The 17,104-nt window shown below is 45.2% G+C and overlaps 2 protein-coding genes across 2 annotated transcripts; both read left to right on the forward strand.

The window, feature by feature from the left end:
- Positions 1–1,169: 1,169 nt before the first annotated feature.
- LOC125712468 (olfactory receptor 4D1-like) lies at positions 1,170–4,152 on the forward strand. Its single transcript, XM_048982504.1, has 2 exons — positions 1,170–1,502; positions 1,620–4,152. The coding sequence occupies exon 2, from the start codon at positions 1,668–1,670 to the stop codon at positions 2,637–2,639; it is 972 nt and encodes a 323-aa protein (XP_048838461.1). The 5' UTR covers positions 1,170–1,502; positions 1,620–1,667; the 3' UTR covers positions 2,640–4,152.
- A 5,998-nt stretch (positions 4,153–10,150) lies between these two features.
- LOC125713140 (olfactory receptor 52J3-like) lies at positions 10,151–12,374 on the forward strand. The gene is made up of 2 exons (XM_048984051.1): positions 10,151–10,270; positions 10,538–12,374. The coding sequence occupies exon 2, from the start codon at positions 10,571–10,573 to the stop codon at positions 11,540–11,542; it is 972 nt and encodes a 323-aa protein (XP_048840008.1). The 5' UTR covers positions 10,151–10,270; positions 10,538–10,570; the 3' UTR covers positions 11,543–12,374.
- The last annotated feature ends 4,730 nt before the right edge of the window (positions 12,375–17,104 follow it).

Raw genomic sequence — 17,104 nt, forward strand, 5'->3', positions numbered from 1 at the left:
TTGTAGGGATGCACCTGGCTCTTAAAGGGGCCAGATCAGTCTGGGATGCAATCCTGCGGACCCCCAAAGCTCTTAAAGGGGCAGCGCCATCTACCCGAACGCCAACCCCTCCAGCCTCTGTGGTTCCTGTGTCGGCGGTTCCTACACCGTCGCCCGAGGTCCCTGCTGCACCGCCGGTCAACGCACCACCCTCCACAGAGCCTGTTCATGTGCTGCCTGACCAACCTGTTCTTTGTGTGCCTGCCCTGCCTGTTTTGCCTGAGCCTGCCCTGCCGCTCCCAGCCCCAGCTGACGCACTGTCCAGTGGGGCACCGCCCGAGGCTCCTGCTACACCTCCGCCCGCTGCACCGCCCGAGGCTCCTGCTACGCCTTCGCCCGCTGCACCGCCCGAGACTCCTGCTACGTCTCCGTCCATTGCACCGCCTGAGGTCCCGGCACCACCTCCGCCTCCTGCTCTGCCTCGTTGGCCGTCCTCGGTCCTGCCTCCGACGCCTCGTTGGTCGCATCTGCTTGCTCGGTTCCCATTTGCTTGCTTTGATTCACAGTTCCCTGCTCATTCGCCCTGTGGACGGTCGTCACATTCTGTTCTGTACCTGCCTAGCTATTGGTTATTGCTAGTCTCTCCTACCTCACCTTGTTCTTGCGTACTGCTGTCTTAGAAACCTTGAGCCTGAAAGCAGCTTGCCTCGCAGCGCAGCCTTCTGCCAGCAGAACCAGAATTGGACCAGGATTTAAGAATGCAGATTCTTAAAAAATATACAGTGGTCTCTTAATTTTTTCCAGAGCTGTAGTTTAGGGTACAGGTAATATGGATGCGTTGTGGGGTTTAGTGGGTTAGAATGCAGTCCCTCTGATAGGAAGGTTGCCAGTTCAAATCCCTGGGTTGGCGGAGTGGTTTCACCATCAAGCCCCTGAATGAGGCCCTTAATCCTTGATGGCTCCAGGGATAGCTTATTAAAATGTAGATTGTTGTAAAGAAAACTATCTGCTAACAAATTCTGATGTAAATTATCAAGGTGGATATGATGACAGCATGACTTTGGAATGGTTTGTTGTGGAGAATTACTGTGATGAAAGAGTCAGGCTTTTGTATGACTTCCATCCATGTGACTGCAGGTCAGCTATGGTGGAGATACAGTTGTCTGTACAAGAGGTATAGAATAATAACCTCAGGAAACACATAGTGCCAAGATTCAGACAATTACACAACTGTGAGCTGAGTAAACAACACTGTGAAACAAGCCAACACCAAGCAGAAAGATCATGTCACACTATATTTACTTTCTTTTTTCCCTTGGTACGGCAGTAAGGCAGCACTGCATGTAGCTTGTTCTCTATTGACCTGAGTACCCTCTAAGGACCAGTGAGTGACACTCCATTGCTGAGGAGATGAAATAAAAGACACCATCGCAGGCACCGAGGAGACAAATCACCTCTTGTAGTCGCATCTTGCATTTGATGGAAGCGATGGAATCTTTTCTCATATTTCCTTTTTATTAAGAGTGGGTGATGTATTCTGCTGTGAAACATGTTTCGTGCAGAATTGTGTGAACATTGTCATATTATATTTTATGATAAAAGTTTTCTTGCTTATCATTTATTCTTTATGTTTGTTTCAGGGAGCATCATACAAAAGACATTAACAGAACTGAAATATATCAGGACAGATGCAGGTTAATGGGTCAAAACTAACATTCATCTTGACCATGGAACCTCTGGGCTTGTCTCCATCAGCCGTCTATCCAATGTTCCTTCTTGGACTGGTGACCTACTGCCTCATACTGGTCTTCAATCTCACCCTCATCCTCACCATCACCCTCAGCAGGCAGCTGCACAAGCCCATGTATTTACTGCTCATCAACCTGCCCATCAATGACATCATGGGAGCCACTGCCTTCTACCCTCAGCTGATCCACAGCATCCTCTCCCAGGATCGCACCATCTCCCAGGCAGCGTGTTTCCTCCAGGCAGTGTTAGTGCACCTGTATGGTGGTGGTACCTTGCTCATTCTGACTGCCATGGCGTACGACAGGTATGTCGCCATCTGCTGTCCGCTCAGGTACAGTGCGATCATGTCTTCTGGCAAAGTGGCCAGGATCATTGCTGCTGTGTGGCTGACAGACATCACTGGAATTTTAACTATCTTTTGTTTGTTTGTGAAGTTAAGGTTCTGCCGGTCAGCCATTACAGACATGTACTGCAACAATCCCTCTCTGATGAAACTGATGTGTGAGGATGTAAGCATTAATAACTACTATGGCTTGTTCACTGCCTTTTTGTTGCAGAGCATTGCATTGTTTGCAGTTTTCTTCACCTATATACATATTCTGCTCACTTGTCTTCTCAACAGACGTGCCGATACCAAGAGTAAGGCCATCCGGACTTGTGGCACACATTTAATGGTGTTTTTTCTTTTTGAGCTCACCAACCTGTTTACTGTTGTGTCTCACCGATTTGATGAGGTGTCACCCTTTCTGAGGAGATCTGTAGGAGTCTCCATTTTGGTTTTCCCTCCCATCCTTAACCCCCTTATATATGGCCTCAACACAAATGAAATTCGAACAAAAGTGCTGCATTTCTTAATCAATAAGGTTTCTCCCTTCTTCGTAAAGAGGTGTCCTGACAAGCAAACATGTTAGACATAAACATTTAAAAAATTTTTTACTTATACAGATTTTTGCAGTGATGTTTTCATTTTGGGAAACAATCTTTAGATAAAATTTTTTTAAAATTTTTACAATATGACTAAATATAAAAAATAATACAATAACTAGCAAAAAATTAGCCATTCTACATTTGTTACTACCCAACACAAATATTGAAACTATTCAAATGAATTACTGGGATTGCAGTAAAACAGATGTTTTGTGACAGAAGTCTGATTAAATCAGAGCCCTGTAATTTTAATCTTTATTTTTCCAGTCTTTAAGCTTCGGGTGTAAGTACGTAAATGGCTGTTTTATCTTGAAACACAGTACTACAGGTCGTCTTCGGTTCCGATTGATCGGTCCTCAGTCGATCTGGTCGTATGTCGACCCTTTATTTTACATGCAAACATTATCATATGTATAGTACACTGTATAATAAAATTATATCACCTTTAGGTAATATTGTTTGGTGTTTTAAAACTTTGTCACCCATTTTCTTAGTTAATTATTGTTATAATATAACTTTTGTATCACCATTTAAACTGCTAAGACACAAAGGGATACGAATATACAGTCTACTGTACTGTGATCGTCGCGAAGAGCAGGCTGAGCACCAGATGAATGAATGAGCGTCTCGCGGGGACGCTCGCGCTGCGGGCAGTCAGGGCGGAAACTGTCATTCACTCACGCGGCGCAGCACTCACGATTGTAAAATGGATCAGTCGTAAGTCGCGTAGGTGGTAGTAGTAGTAGTAATAATAATAATAATAATAATGCATTTTATTTGTTTGTAACGCACTTCATATTTCAGGTAAATCTCTAAGTGCTCAGGTCGTAAGTCCTGACCTGTACAATAACCTAGAAGCAAAGGGAGCTGACAAATAAAAGTGTTATATAAATATAAAACATTTTAGGCTGTACAGTTCTGTGTGTCTTTTTTAAAAATTCTTCTACTAGTTGCTACTAAATTTTCTATATGAAAACATTTGCTGTGACAGTGTTGAAATACATTTTTCTGTTCTGATTCTGACAGTAAGTGCTGGGCTCAGTTTTTTCCCCTATAAAGTATCCCGGTGCAGTGAAGCATTACTGGTGATGTTATTTCCGGTAATGTATCCCAGTGAGATATTAAATTACTTAATTTTTATTAAGTCTAAGTTGTCGGTAAATGAATGACACATTTCGGCCTGCAAGTTTCACTCTGCTTGTAATAGTGGGAGTCCTGAAATTAGAGGTATTTTAAAGCATGAAAAAAATAAACATAATTGTATTAGTTTTTGTAGAATATGTATCTGTTGTGATGTTACAGCTTTAATAAAGTTTAAAGGATTTGCCTCTAACACAGACATCTTAATGTGCCTTTTGTCTGGCTCGTTCCCCAGTACTGTAGCCACTCCAGCCAAGTCTGTAAATCATCACCACTCTAATACAGGGATCCAGGCTGATATTTGATCTCATCAAGCTGCAACAAGCTTGTTAAAAAAAAAACCGCTCTAACACCTGAAACTGATGTGTGATATAAGACCGAAGCCTCGATAACTGCGTTGCCTTGTCCAGTGCCTTTTTCTTGCAGGGAATAGAGCTGTTTGCCACGTTTTCCCCCACATACTCATATGACCGTTTGTGTAAATAAATATGTGGATGCTAAGAGTCAGACGTTTCCTGGTTTTTACCAGTGTGTCACCTTTTCTGAAGAAATCACTCGGGTCACAGTTTTTACGTCCCCTCCCATCCTTAATCCCCTAATATAGGGTGTCAACACAAATGAGATTAGGAGCAACGTAATTCTGAGGTGTCCTGGAAAGTAAATATTTGACTTGCATTTTAATATTTAGATTTTCAATTTAACAAGGTATGTATATGTCTGTGTATGTATGTGTCTACACTGACATATTTGGAAGATAATCAGGACACAGTAAAAAAAAAGAGTTCTTTCACTTGACTAAACCAGAGCAACATGATGATGCAGTGTGTTGGGCTGTTGCTTCACATCGACTGGGTTTTCCTCTTCTCCTCATGTTACCTGGGTCTCGTCTGACTGCTTTGCCCACAGTCCAAATCCATGCAGTTAGGAGACACACAGGACTGCAAGACATTAATACAATCGATAAAACCGGAAAGCCGAGGACAAGACTTGGACCCAGAGCGGAAACAGAACCAATCAGTGGAACATAAGACACCATGACAAGGCAGACAGAGGAGGGAACACAACAGAGGACAGGGACCAGAGAACAGGGACCAGCGGACAGGGACCAGAGGACAGGGACCAGCGGACAGGGACCAGAGGACAGGGACCAGCAGACAGGGACCAGCGGACAGGGACCAGCGGACAGGGACCAGAGGATAGGGACCAGTGGACAGGGACCAGAGGACAGAGACCAGAGGACAGGGACAGCACAGAGTACTGATAGGGAACCAGGGAGAACGAACCAAGGGGATTTCACTAGGGGAAGTGACAAGAGACATGGACAGAATATAAGATTGATTTGGGAAAGGGAAGGAAAGAGGTATGAAGGGACATTGAGATGGAGACCCATGGAACAACAGGAGGGGGTGCAGAACCAAATGATTGCCCATAGATGCTCAGGAAGCAAACGAAGGCCAGAGAATGCGTGCCACTGTGGGTCAAACAAGTGTGGACGGGAGGAGGTGGATGGAGTTGATGGTACTGGTACCTTTGCGTCCTTGAAAGGACTGGCAGATGTGGATGAGCTGGACTGAAGGGAGCTGGAGGGAACCATGAATGAGGTCTGGGTCTCTGGAGAGTTCTCCAGGGTACAGAGAGCCTTCTGGTGCTGGTTTGCCAGGCACTGGATAAGTGACTGATGTGGTAGGTGCTGAAGAAAAGGCTAGTGGAGCAGGATTTGGAGAAGCGACCTCCTCTGGACTGGGTGCTGGACACTCAGTCAATGCGCTCACCTTGGGGCCTGGAGTTTGGGACTCTGGCAAGGGCCACTCTGGGCGTAGAACTTTGGATTCAAGTGAGGCCTCTGCTGAGGGGTTACATGTTTTTGATATGGCAGCCAAAGAGGAGGACACTGACGGCAGAGCAGCAGTGGAGGAATCTGACGCTAGCAACAGAGTGGCCACAAAGACAGGCGCTGAAGAAGAGGCCTCTTAAACACCTAAGAATATAAACACAGATGGGACCTTTTCTGGAGACACGGATGAGGCCTCTTAGGCACGTGGAGCAAGTGACGCAGCCTCCTTAGGGCCTGGAGGGGAGTGAACAATGAAGCCTCCTCAGGGCCTGGAGTGAACGATGCAGCCTCCTCAGGGCCTGGAGGGGAGTGAACGATGCAGCCTCCTCAGGGCCTGGAGGGGAGTGAACGATGCAGCCTCCTCAGGGCCTGGAGGGGAGTGAACAATGAAGCCTCCTCAGGGCCTGGAGGGGAGTGAACAATGAAGCCTCCTCAGGGCCTGGAGGGGAGTGAACGATGCAGCCTCCTCCGGACCTGGAGGGAAGTGAACAATGCAGCCTCCTCAGGGCCTGGAGGGGAGTGAACGATGAAGCCTCTTCAGGGCCTGGAGGGGAGTGAACAATGCAGCCTCCTCAGGGCCTGGAGGGGAGTGAACAATGCAGCCTCCTTAGGGCCTGGAGTGAATGATGCAGCCTCCTCAGGGCCTGGAGGGGAGTGAACAATGAAGCCTCCTCAGGGCCTGGAGGGGAGTGAACAATGAAGCCTCCTCAGGGCCTGGAGGGGAGTGAACGATGCAGCCTCCTCCGGACCTGGAGGGAAGTGAACAATGCAGCCTCCTCAGGGCCTGGAGGGGAGTGAACGATGAAGCCTCTTCAGGGCCTGGAGGGGAGTGAACAATGCAGCCTCCTCAGGGCCTGGAGGGGAGTGAACAATGCAGCCTCCTCAGGGCCTGGAGGGGAGTGAACAATGCAGCCTCCTTAGGGCCTGGAGTGAATGATGAAGCCTCCTCAGGGCCTGGAGTGAACGATGCAGCCTCCTCAGGGCCTGGAGGGGAGTGAATGATGCAGCCTCCTCAGGGCCTGGAGGGGAGTGAACGATGCAGCCTCCTCAGGGCCTGGAGGGGAGTGAACGATGCAGCCTTCTCAGGGCCTGGAGGGGAGTGAACAATGCAGCCTCCTCAGGGCCTGGAGGGGAGTGAACAATGCAGCCTCCTTAGGGCCTGGAGTGAACGATGCAGCCTCCTCAGGGCCTGGAGGGGAGTGAACAATGAAGCCTCCTCAGGGCCTGGAGGGGAGTGAACGATGCAGCCTCCTCCAGACCTGGAGGGAAGTGAACAAGGCAGCCTCCTCAGGGCCTGGAGGGGAGTGAACGATGAAGCCTCTTCAGGGCCTGGAGGGGAGTGAATAATGCAGCCTCCTCAGGGCCTGGAGGGGAGTGAACAATGCAGCCTCCTTAGGGCCTGGAGTGAATGATGCAGCCTCCTCAGGGCCTGGAGGGGAGTGAACAATGAAGCCTCCTCAGGGCCTGGAGGGGAGTGAACAATGAAGCCTCCACAGGGCCTGGAGGGGAGTGAACGATGCAGCCTCCTCCGGACCTGGAGGGAAGTGAACAATGCAGCCTCCTCAGGGCCTGGAGGGGAGTGAACGATGAAGCCTCTTCAGGGCCTGGAGGGGAGTGAACAATGCAGCCTCCTCAGGGCCTGGAGTGAATGATGCAGCCTCCTCAGGGCCTGGAGGGGAGTGAACAATGAAGCCTCCTCAGGGCCTGGAGTGAACGATGCAGCCTCCTCAGGGCCTGGAGGGGAGTGAACGATGCAGCCTCCTCAGGGCCTGGAGGGGAGTGAACGATGCAGCCTCCTCAGGGCCTGGAGGGGAGTGAACGATGCAGCCTTCTCAGGGCCTGAAGGGGAGTGAACAATGCAGCCTCCTCAGGGCCTGGAGGGGAGTGAACAATGCAGCCTCCTTAGGACCTGGAGTGAACGATGCAGCCTCCTCAGTGCCTAGAGGGGAGTGAACGATGCAGCCTTCTCAGGGCCTGGAGGGGAGTGAACGATGCAGCCTCCTCAGGGCCTGGAGGGGAGGGAACGATGCAGCTTTCTCGGGGTATGGAGTGAACAACGCAGCAGCAGATGAGTCAGATGCTGGTAGTGGGGCAGAAACGGATGGGTCCGATGCTGGAGGTAGTTTGGCAGTGGACGGGTCCGATGCTGGAGGTAGAGTGGCAGTGGACGGGTCCGATGCTGGAGGTAGAGTGGCAGTGGACGGGTCCGATGCTGGAGGTAGTTTGGCAGTGGACGGGTCCGATGCTGGAGGTAGTTTGGCAGTGGACGGGTCCGATGCTGGAGGTAGAGTGGCAGTGGACGGGTCAGATGCTGGAGGTAGAGTGGCAGTGGACGGGTCCGATGCTGGAGGTAGTTTGGCAGTGGATGGGTCCGATGCTGGAGGTAGAGTGGCAGTGGACGGGTCCGATGCTGGAGGTAGTTTGGCAGTGGACGGGTCCGATGCTGGAGGTAGAGTGGCAGTGGACGGGTCCGATGCTGGAGGTAGAGTGGCAGTGGATGGGTCCGATGCTGGAGGTAGTTTGGCAGTGGACGGGTCCGATGCTGGAGGTAGAGTGGCAGTGGACGGGTCTGATGCTGTTGCAGCAACAGCAGATGAGGCTGAAGCTTATGACAGAGCAGCAGCAGGTAGGGAAGAAGCTGTTGGCTTGGCGGCAGCAGGCAAGTCAGGCAGTAACTGCAGAGCAGCAGCTAACGAGACAATTGAACTATGGAACATCACACAGGTGGGTACTGGTATAGAGGGGACATTTGGGGGCACGTGTGACTCAAGCTTCTGGGCCTCTGACCAGATGGTGGCTGGTTCAGGTCCAACCTCAACACATCTGCAGTTTCTTGAGCATGGCCCTTAACTTCCAGCTCCCTGGGAGCCACAACGGGTGGCTGCCCTTTGCAGACAGCGTGTTCTCACTTACAGAGAGAAAGTCAGAGAATTTCCCCATGGAGATCAATAAAGTATCAATTATTATTATTACAAGGACCAGAAGAGGGACTGACGTGAGTGATGAGGAGCCAAAGGGGAACATGACAGGATAGACAAAGTCAGACCATGACAACAAGGAGTCTGGGATCCAGAAGTCACACCATGTGTGTCTGTAAAAGGCATCTGAGGTCAAGACACATAACCCTGGCTGTGCATAGTGATCTTACATTCCTGTTTCTTTGTTGTTTAATGCTATGGATTATTTTAAATATTGGCCAGTAGTGACATAGAAAAACCTAGTGTGGTTTTTTTTTATGTGATTCATTGACTAATCCAAGCCTCTTCTCATTTGTTAGGTTGACAGTGCTGGAGGTAATTAAACTGTAATCCTCCGGCTACAGAACTAGACAAGTAATCTTGGAATTGCAGACAACAATTCTGCTGCATTCCTCAATGATTCTGGGTCAGAGGATAGTGAGGGAAGCTGGTATCTTCTCTCTGTTTAAGTATCTTAAGTATCTCTGTTTTCTTCCATGTATGACCCGCTGCCTTACCTCTGGTTGCCTGGCAATTGGAAGAAGACTCGGCTTCGGCATTGGCTTATCTTCCTTGCTCTCCTCTCTCTATTTGACTATCCCTGCCGGCCCCTGGAGGATGGGCTTCCCCTTTGAGTCTGGTCCCTCTCAAGGTTTCTTCCTTCTAGGGAGTTTTTCCTTGCCACTGTCGCCTATGGCTTACTCAATGGGGGCTTTGGGTGAGGATACTGTAAAGCGCTTTGAGACAATGTAATGTTGTGATAATGCGCTATATAAAAATAAATTTGTTGTTGTTGTATTACATTTTTCGTGCAGTATTACTATCATTATTACTAGGCCTATCAAAGGAGCACTTTTGAGGCAGACAGGAAAATTATAGACGAACAAGGCGTTGTGTACGTGCACTGGCAATGCGTCATGTTTTAAGAGGATGTTGCATGGGAAGTGTGGAGGAGTTAAGGGAAAAAATGACTTGGGTTTCCAACCTGTCTGGTGTCTTCCCTAAAACGTGACACAGGGCTTCAGTGTGTCTGAGAATGATGCCCCATATCGATCTGCCCAAAGCTGTGTGATGCAACAGACGCTTTGTGGGTGTGATGGCAGCATGACCTCGAAAAGGTTTGGAAAGATGCAAAATGACGTGCTTTTGCATGACATGCATCCATGTGATGACAGTGTGCATTTTAAGAGCAGATCAGCTAGGGTAGTTATGTAGTTGTCACGTTGTGTTTACGTACTTTAATCCTTTGGTACGGCAGCAATGCAGGACTCCGAGTAGCTTGTTCCCTGTTGACCTGAGCCCCCTCTAAGGGCCAATGAGTGACATTCCACTGTTGAGGAGATTAAATAAAAGGCACCGTCCTCTGCAGTGAGGAGACAAAGCACATCATTTGGACAGATGCCTTTGACTGAGGGAACAGGACCTTCTCTAGCATTTCCTTTTTATTGAGGAGGCATGTATTCAGCTGTGAAACTTTGAGCATGAGAAAGTGCGTTTTGTATAAAGTTATGTGTTTTGTCATAATTGCCTTGCTTATCATCATTAATTGTTCTTCATCTGTTTTAGGGAATGTCATTAACAAGACATTAACAGACCAGAAATACATCATCAACTGCGGGACAAACTGGTCCTTCTAAACACTTGTATTTTACTGAATGAAAAAGAACTTCCTATTTTTCTACGGGTGAGCGGCGTATTTACCCACAAAATGAGAGCATGAAGAGGTGGAAATTTCGGGTCCAGAAAGTATAAATCCAGTCCAAGATTTTTCTTCAACCAACCAGCTGAGCACTTTGTTACTGCGATTCTTTATACTCAACTGGTTGGTTGAATCAATATCTTGGACTAGATTTTTACTTTCCGGACCTGAAATTTTCACCTCTGGTGCTGATATATGTTTTAGAATAAATGATTAATTTGTTCATTTTATTGTTCTTTCTCTTTGCTTCAGGGGTTGTATAAACTGCGTCAAAAAACAGGACAGATGCAATTCAACAGGTCAAAACTAACATTCATCTTGACCATGGAACCTCTGGGCTTGTCTCCATCAGTCATCTATCCAATGTTCCTTCTTGGACTGGTGACCTACTGCCTCATACTGGTCTTCAATCTCACCCTCATCCTCACCATCGCCCTCAACAGGCAGCTGCACAAGCCCATGTATTTGCTGCTCATCAACCTGCCCATCAATGACATCATGGGAGCCACTGCCTTCTACCCTCAGCTGATCCACAGCATCCTCTCCCAGGATCGCACCATCTACCAGGCAGCGTGTTTCCTCCAGGCAGTGTTAGTGCACCTGTATGGTGGTGGTACCTTGCTCATTCTGACTGCCATGGCGTACGACAGGTATGTCGCCATCTGCTGTCCGCTCAGGTACAGTGCGATCATGTCTTCTGGCAAAGTGGCCAGGACCATTGCTGCTGTGTGGCTGACAGATATTACTGTGATTGGAACTGTCTTCTGTTTGTTTGTGAAGTTACGGTTCTGCCAGTCAGCCATCACAGACATGTACTGCAACAATCCCTCTCTGATGAAACTGATGTGTGAGGATGTAAGCATTAATAACTACTATGGCTTGTTCACTGCCTTTTTGTTGCAGAGCATTGCATTGTTGGCAATGTTCTTCACCTATATACATATTCTGCTCACTTGTCTTCTCAACAGACGTGCCGATACCAAGAGTAAGGCCATCCGGACTTGTGGCACACATTTAATGGTGTTTTTTCTCTTTGAGCTCACTACTCTGTTTACTGTTGTGTCTCACCGATTTGACGAGGTGTCACCCTTTCTGAGGAGATCTGTAGGGGTCTCATTTTTGGTTTTCCCTCCCATCCTTAACCCCCTTATATATGGCCTCAACACAAATGAAATTCGAACAAAAGTGCTGCATTTCTTATTCAAAAAAAGTGTCTCCCTTCAGTCTAACAAGGGGTCCTGGCAAGCAGACAATTAACACAAACACACACAGATCATTTCTTCATTCATGCAGTGAGATTTTCATTTTGAGTAATTAGGTTTTTTTTATTTTGAGACTAATTCACCAAGTATTGAATTTATGGAAAGAAAAAACTAACTGGGGAAAAAAGCAAAATCTAAAAAAATAAATTAATAAAACTATTAATTTTTACAATATGACTACATAGAAACTATAATTCATAAGGTAGCCAAAAATAAGCCAAGCTAATTCCATCCATTGGTTTTTAACACGAGACAAATATTAAAACTATTCTAATAAATGACAGATTACAGTACAACATGTAATGATATAAAAGGAGCTAAGTGATTGTTTTCATGTTACGTTCAAGTCTTTATGCCTCAGTACTTTAATTACCGTTTTGTCTGAAAACATCTAAGAAATACTATAATCTACAACCAAATGGTGTAATATAGAAAAAATACATACTAAGGTGTTATATGGCTATAAGACTTTTTAATGCTGTACAGTTCAGTATCTCAGTTTTACAAACACAAGTTGACACTACATTTTATATATGAAGGGTTTGCTTTAGCAGTGTTGAAGGCATTTCCCCCTCTCTTCTGTTTTTGACATTTGTGATATTTGTGATATTTCAATGCAGTGCAGGTAGGTGTTTTGGTAAAACTGTATTTAACTGCACCTTCAGAATACATTCATTTCGCAGGCATTGTGTAGATGCAGAAAAGCATCACCAGTGATTTTTTTTAGTAAAGTATCCAAGTGAGAAATTAAATGACTTAATTTTTATTAAGTATAATAATGCTAATAAATCAATGACACGTTTTGGCCTACAAGTTTCACTCTGCTTTTTAATAGTAGGAATTCTAAAATTAAATTAAAGGCACGTTACACTATGATTTGAATTAGTAGAATTTTATCAGTTTATGCAGAATAGTTCAATCAGCTGTAACATTAAGTCCACAACTCTAATATTGTGAAGATACCTTTTATGCCGCCAAAACAGCTCTGACCCGTCAAGACAAGATCTCTGACATTATCCTGTGCTATCTGGCACCAAGATGTTAACAGCAGATCCTTTAAGTCCTGAAAATTGCAAGGTGGGGCCTCCAGGTATCAGACTTGCCATTTTTTTCTGCTTCCAATACATCAACTTCAAGAACTGACTGTTCACTTGACTAAATGTAAAGGCACCCTTAACAGGTGCCACTGAAATGAGATAATCAATGTTATTCTCTTCACCTGTCAGTGGTTTTAATGTTATGACTGATCAGTGTGTGTATTTGTTGCAATATTGCAGCTAAAGTTTAAAGGGTTTCCTTCTAACACAGATAGTTAATTGTCCTCCAGCTAACTAAACATCATCACACAGATACGAGGATCCAGGTTGATATCTGACCTCAGTGAATTCAAATCGCAACAAACTTGTCAAGGAAAAGAAATATGAGTAAATTCTTGCAGCCTAAATGAGAACGAATTAAGACTTGTTCTCACACTTGGCTCTTCTCCCACCCCGTTTGATGATTGTTGAAAAGCTGCCACAGAGTTTTAATCATCGATCATTTTCCCCTCTTTGCAGCTGTTTCTGTTTATGAAACGGTAAGTTCAGCCTAGCAGCACCCGCTCCCTGAAGAAACACGGTGTTCGAGTTTCCTGGGGAGTGTGTTTTCACAAGGGGGACCATTGAAAGAGAGGTTGTGTGTAATTCAGTGGGTCAGGACTCTTTGCCTGAAGTCAGAAGGTCATTGGTTCATATCTCATGGTCAGTAGAGTGTTTTCTCTATTGGACCCTTAACCAAGGCCCTCGACCCCCAGTTGCTCAAGGGACGGTCTAACCCAGCTTTCAGCTAAATAAAAATATATTATAAGTCTGTGCTTGTAAGGTCACTGGCTGAAATCCTGTAGTTGGCAGAGTGACGTCAACTTTGGGCTCTAGAGCAGCTCTCTTAGACGGGAATCGGCTAACCTGCCTTGTCAGTTATACAAGCATCAGATAGATAGATAAACAGATAGATGTAAATGTAATAATTCCTTCATGGGGGGATGAAAAGCTTGTTCTGACACAGCCCTTGGAAACTTGATAGGGCACTGCATGAGCATAACTGCCAGTTACAGCTGTGCAGCTGAGGGATCTGCATGCCATGCACATGCAAATGCGTCAGCAAAGGGGCATCCACTTACGCAGACGTTCCCAACGTCTTTTACAGAAGCCAGACCGCCAAAACGTGGTGCACTGATTGGTGGGCCAGCTGGCATAAATTCAACCATTTCCCTTTTTTGCCGACGTTGATCAGAACGTGTGAACGGCAGAGGTCCTAATAGAAAAGGCAGAACTTGAAAATATATAAGATTTGTTATTGACTTCCTGAATTCTGCAGGCTGGTGGAATACTGGAGCAGGGGTTGGGAACCACTGGATTAACCGTGGGGACACAAAAACTGCCTTTGGGGTTTCTTCACTTCACAAATTCTAAAAAAACAAACCTGAAATGTTTCTCTTTTTAAGCACTTTGGAGGAAGAGGATACATAATATGCATTTGTCAGAAAATAAATACTATGTCTAAATACAACCAAATAAATATGAGCATGATTTGCTATTGCAAACAAAAACTACACAGATTTACAAAAAGGTAATCCACAAAACTTTCCACGAGGACTTAAAACAAAACCTTACATCTACCTTTTCACCAGAGATCACTTAACCCCTTTTAAAAGATCCATTTAATTCCAGACACAAATAACAAAAACTTACTTATTTTCGTACAGAAAGAACGTACAAAGCGTTTTGTTAGTGCCAGCATCACAGCAGACAGCTAGACCATTTGTGGCTATAAGAAAACCACCCTGAAATAAAAACAGTGAGAGCCGAAAGCACACAGCTGCACCGACATGGTATTTCGTGGAGCTCAGTGCTACGTTACCGAATGATCCGAATCATTTCAACAGCTCTTCGGGACGAATGAGGGGAACCAGATCACACTTGAGAGACTTGCTTCCAAATTTTATGGCCTGTCCTAAATCTACTGCACGCCCCTCTGCCTCAACAGTGAGACTAAGAGGCATTGTCATGTTTGGCAGACAGAATGAGAAGGATTTGTGCCATAAAACTTTTGTGATGTTAAGCGTTGCATGAATTGCATTCAAAACAAGGCAATTTTATTTACATAAACATTTCATACTTTTGTGATCGCCCGGGAAGCGGGTGAACGCGCTGGCAGGCGAGCGAGTAGGAAGAAGGCGAGCAGGCAAAAGCAGGGTGAACAGGGATTTATTCAGCGAACAGGGTGCAGGGAACATCTCACGATGACTAACATCAATGACAGACCAAGGACTCAGGCAAGACATGGACTTAAATAGGCAGGACTGGTTGAAAATAATCAGACACAGCTGGGCACGATCAGGGAAGCACACGTGGATAATCAGGGGGGCGTGGCACACACGAAAATCGTACGAGCAGGGCGTGACACATACAAAGGACAAATTGCAGTGACGTATATTTACTAGACATGACAAGTCTCCAGCTACAGGCCAAGGATCATAGAGAGTGACACCATCTCGAAGAAGTTGCTCCATCCATTGTTTGTATATAAAACAATATAAGTGACAGACAGTTTCCTTGCAAATATATAAATGAGACCACATACAGATATGATTATTAATTTATATCTGGAATATAATTTAGAAATCACTGGACATTAGTTTTGAAAAATAACCAAAACATGGGCCCACATTGATATAAACCATATATGTATATTTAGTTGTCTGGACATTGTTGTTGAGGTATTTGAATTCATTTTAAGAGTTGCATGCTCACATAATATTTGATTTTTTTTGCAGTAATTTTCATGTTGCAAGTTGCAACTTTAAGTACTTAATTGCAAATATTATAGTGTTTCTGCATGCTGAAGGAAAACGTTCGATAGATTTGAAATATCACAAAATGCAGCTTGATAGGACATCATTTTGTAAAAAATATATTTTGGAATATAATGTGCTAATGTATGAAATCAGGTTTGATGGTCTTGCATTTTTATTGCCTATTTGTGAAGTTTCACACGTAAGAAGTGGTCTTATTATTTAGTAATTTATGTCATTCCCTATCTAATGTTTGGCCACAAAGAGATAGAATGAATGAAATACAAAGAAAAATATTCTTATTTCATCATACCCACAATCACAGCTATCATGTCCGCTATGCTGCCAGATGGCATTATATTTAAAATACATACAGTACAGAGAATGATAACAGCTATACCAGATGAATGGGTAATCAGTAGGTTGCTGGTTCAAACCAGCCTCAGCACATCTGCGAGTCCTTGAGCAAGGTCCTTAACCCCCAGCTCCCTGGATTCCCCAACAGGTGGCTGCCCTTCGCGGACAACTTACTCTATAAAGAGTGAGAGCCAGTTGAGGGAGGCAATTTCCCCCACATGGATCAATAAGGTATTTATTATTATCATATCGCAAAAATGTATGTTTGGAAGGGAATATCACATGACTGTCAATGCAAAAATATACAATGATCAGTAAACACACTAACTGGTAAAAGGTTAATGTCACTGGAGCAGGATCTGTATCTGTTTCCGAAGCATCCCTTTGTCTTCTCCAATACGGCAGTCGTGCACTTACAGTCATGTGACAGCGGGTCTAGTAAATCCGCTTAAGTCGTGAATTACGTGATAATACTGTTTCCGGGCCCAACCTAAATGCAAGTCATTATGCCGCAGTGCTGTGTCTCAGTGTTTTAATCGATCTGAAACAAAAAAACTAAAGAATTCTCCTTCTACCACTTTCCATGCGACGAGAACGTCAATAAGAAGTGGCTGTGTAAACTAAATAGCCATTTTTACCATTTTTCATGTTTAGTATTGGGATGTAACGGTAGGCAAAATTCATCGCCGAGTACAAACCTGGGTTTTGGGTTCACAGCGCGATGCAATTACGGTACAGTAGGGAAATCAGAATCTGTTCTGAGATTATTCATTGTTAAAACCGCAAAAACAATGAGGAGACATCGTAAACAATGTGTTCTGAATAACAAGACATGCTTATTTGCAGAAATATCTACACATTTAAAAATCATATATATAACCAAATGAAATATAAATATAACCATGAAAATCATAATAAGCTAAATGCTGTGTTCTGTTGCTTTTTGACCACGGAGACGTGCAGAGGCGGTTTCTGCCTGCTCCGGTCTGGTCGTACACACACCTGGGTGATGTCCTCTCATATTTTCATGTATTTGAATATGATGTAAGAGCCAGACAACCCTGGTTTTATTAACTACCCTCTCCGCATTGTTGGTGTTATTTATTAGAAAACCAAAACATTCTCAAACTGCCGATTATGATGGACTGTAAGGAGGATTAGCCATAGCAAACCCTCTGGAATTTAGGTTCTGCCCCTGTCAAGAAGTGTGTTCATGCATTTCTGTCACGCCTCCTGTGGCCACGCCCCCTCATTTACCCCGTGTGAAACCCCAACTGTAACCAGCTATTTCCTGTTTTGCTCGTTTCATCCTGTGTATTTAAGTTCACGTCTGAGTCTGTAACCCCAGATCTGTCATTAATGTTAGTT

This window comes from Brienomyrus brachyistius, chromosome 18 (genome assembly GCF_023856365.1).
Source record: "Brienomyrus brachyistius isolate T26 chromosome 18, BBRACH_0.4, whole genome shotgun sequence".
In the NCBI taxonomy this organism is placed as follows: Eukaryota; Metazoa; Chordata; class Actinopteri; order Osteoglossiformes; family Mormyridae; genus Brienomyrus; species Brienomyrus brachyistius.

Excerpts from the sequence above, each read along its gene's own strand:
- LOC125713140 (XM_048984051.1), top strand. The coding sequence starts at position 10,571 with ATGCAATTCAACAGGTCAAAACTAACATTCATCTTGACCATGGAACCT.
- LOC125712468 (XM_048982504.1), top strand. The coding sequence starts at position 1,668 with ATGCAGGTTAATGGGTCAAAACTAACATTCATCTTGACCATGGAACCT.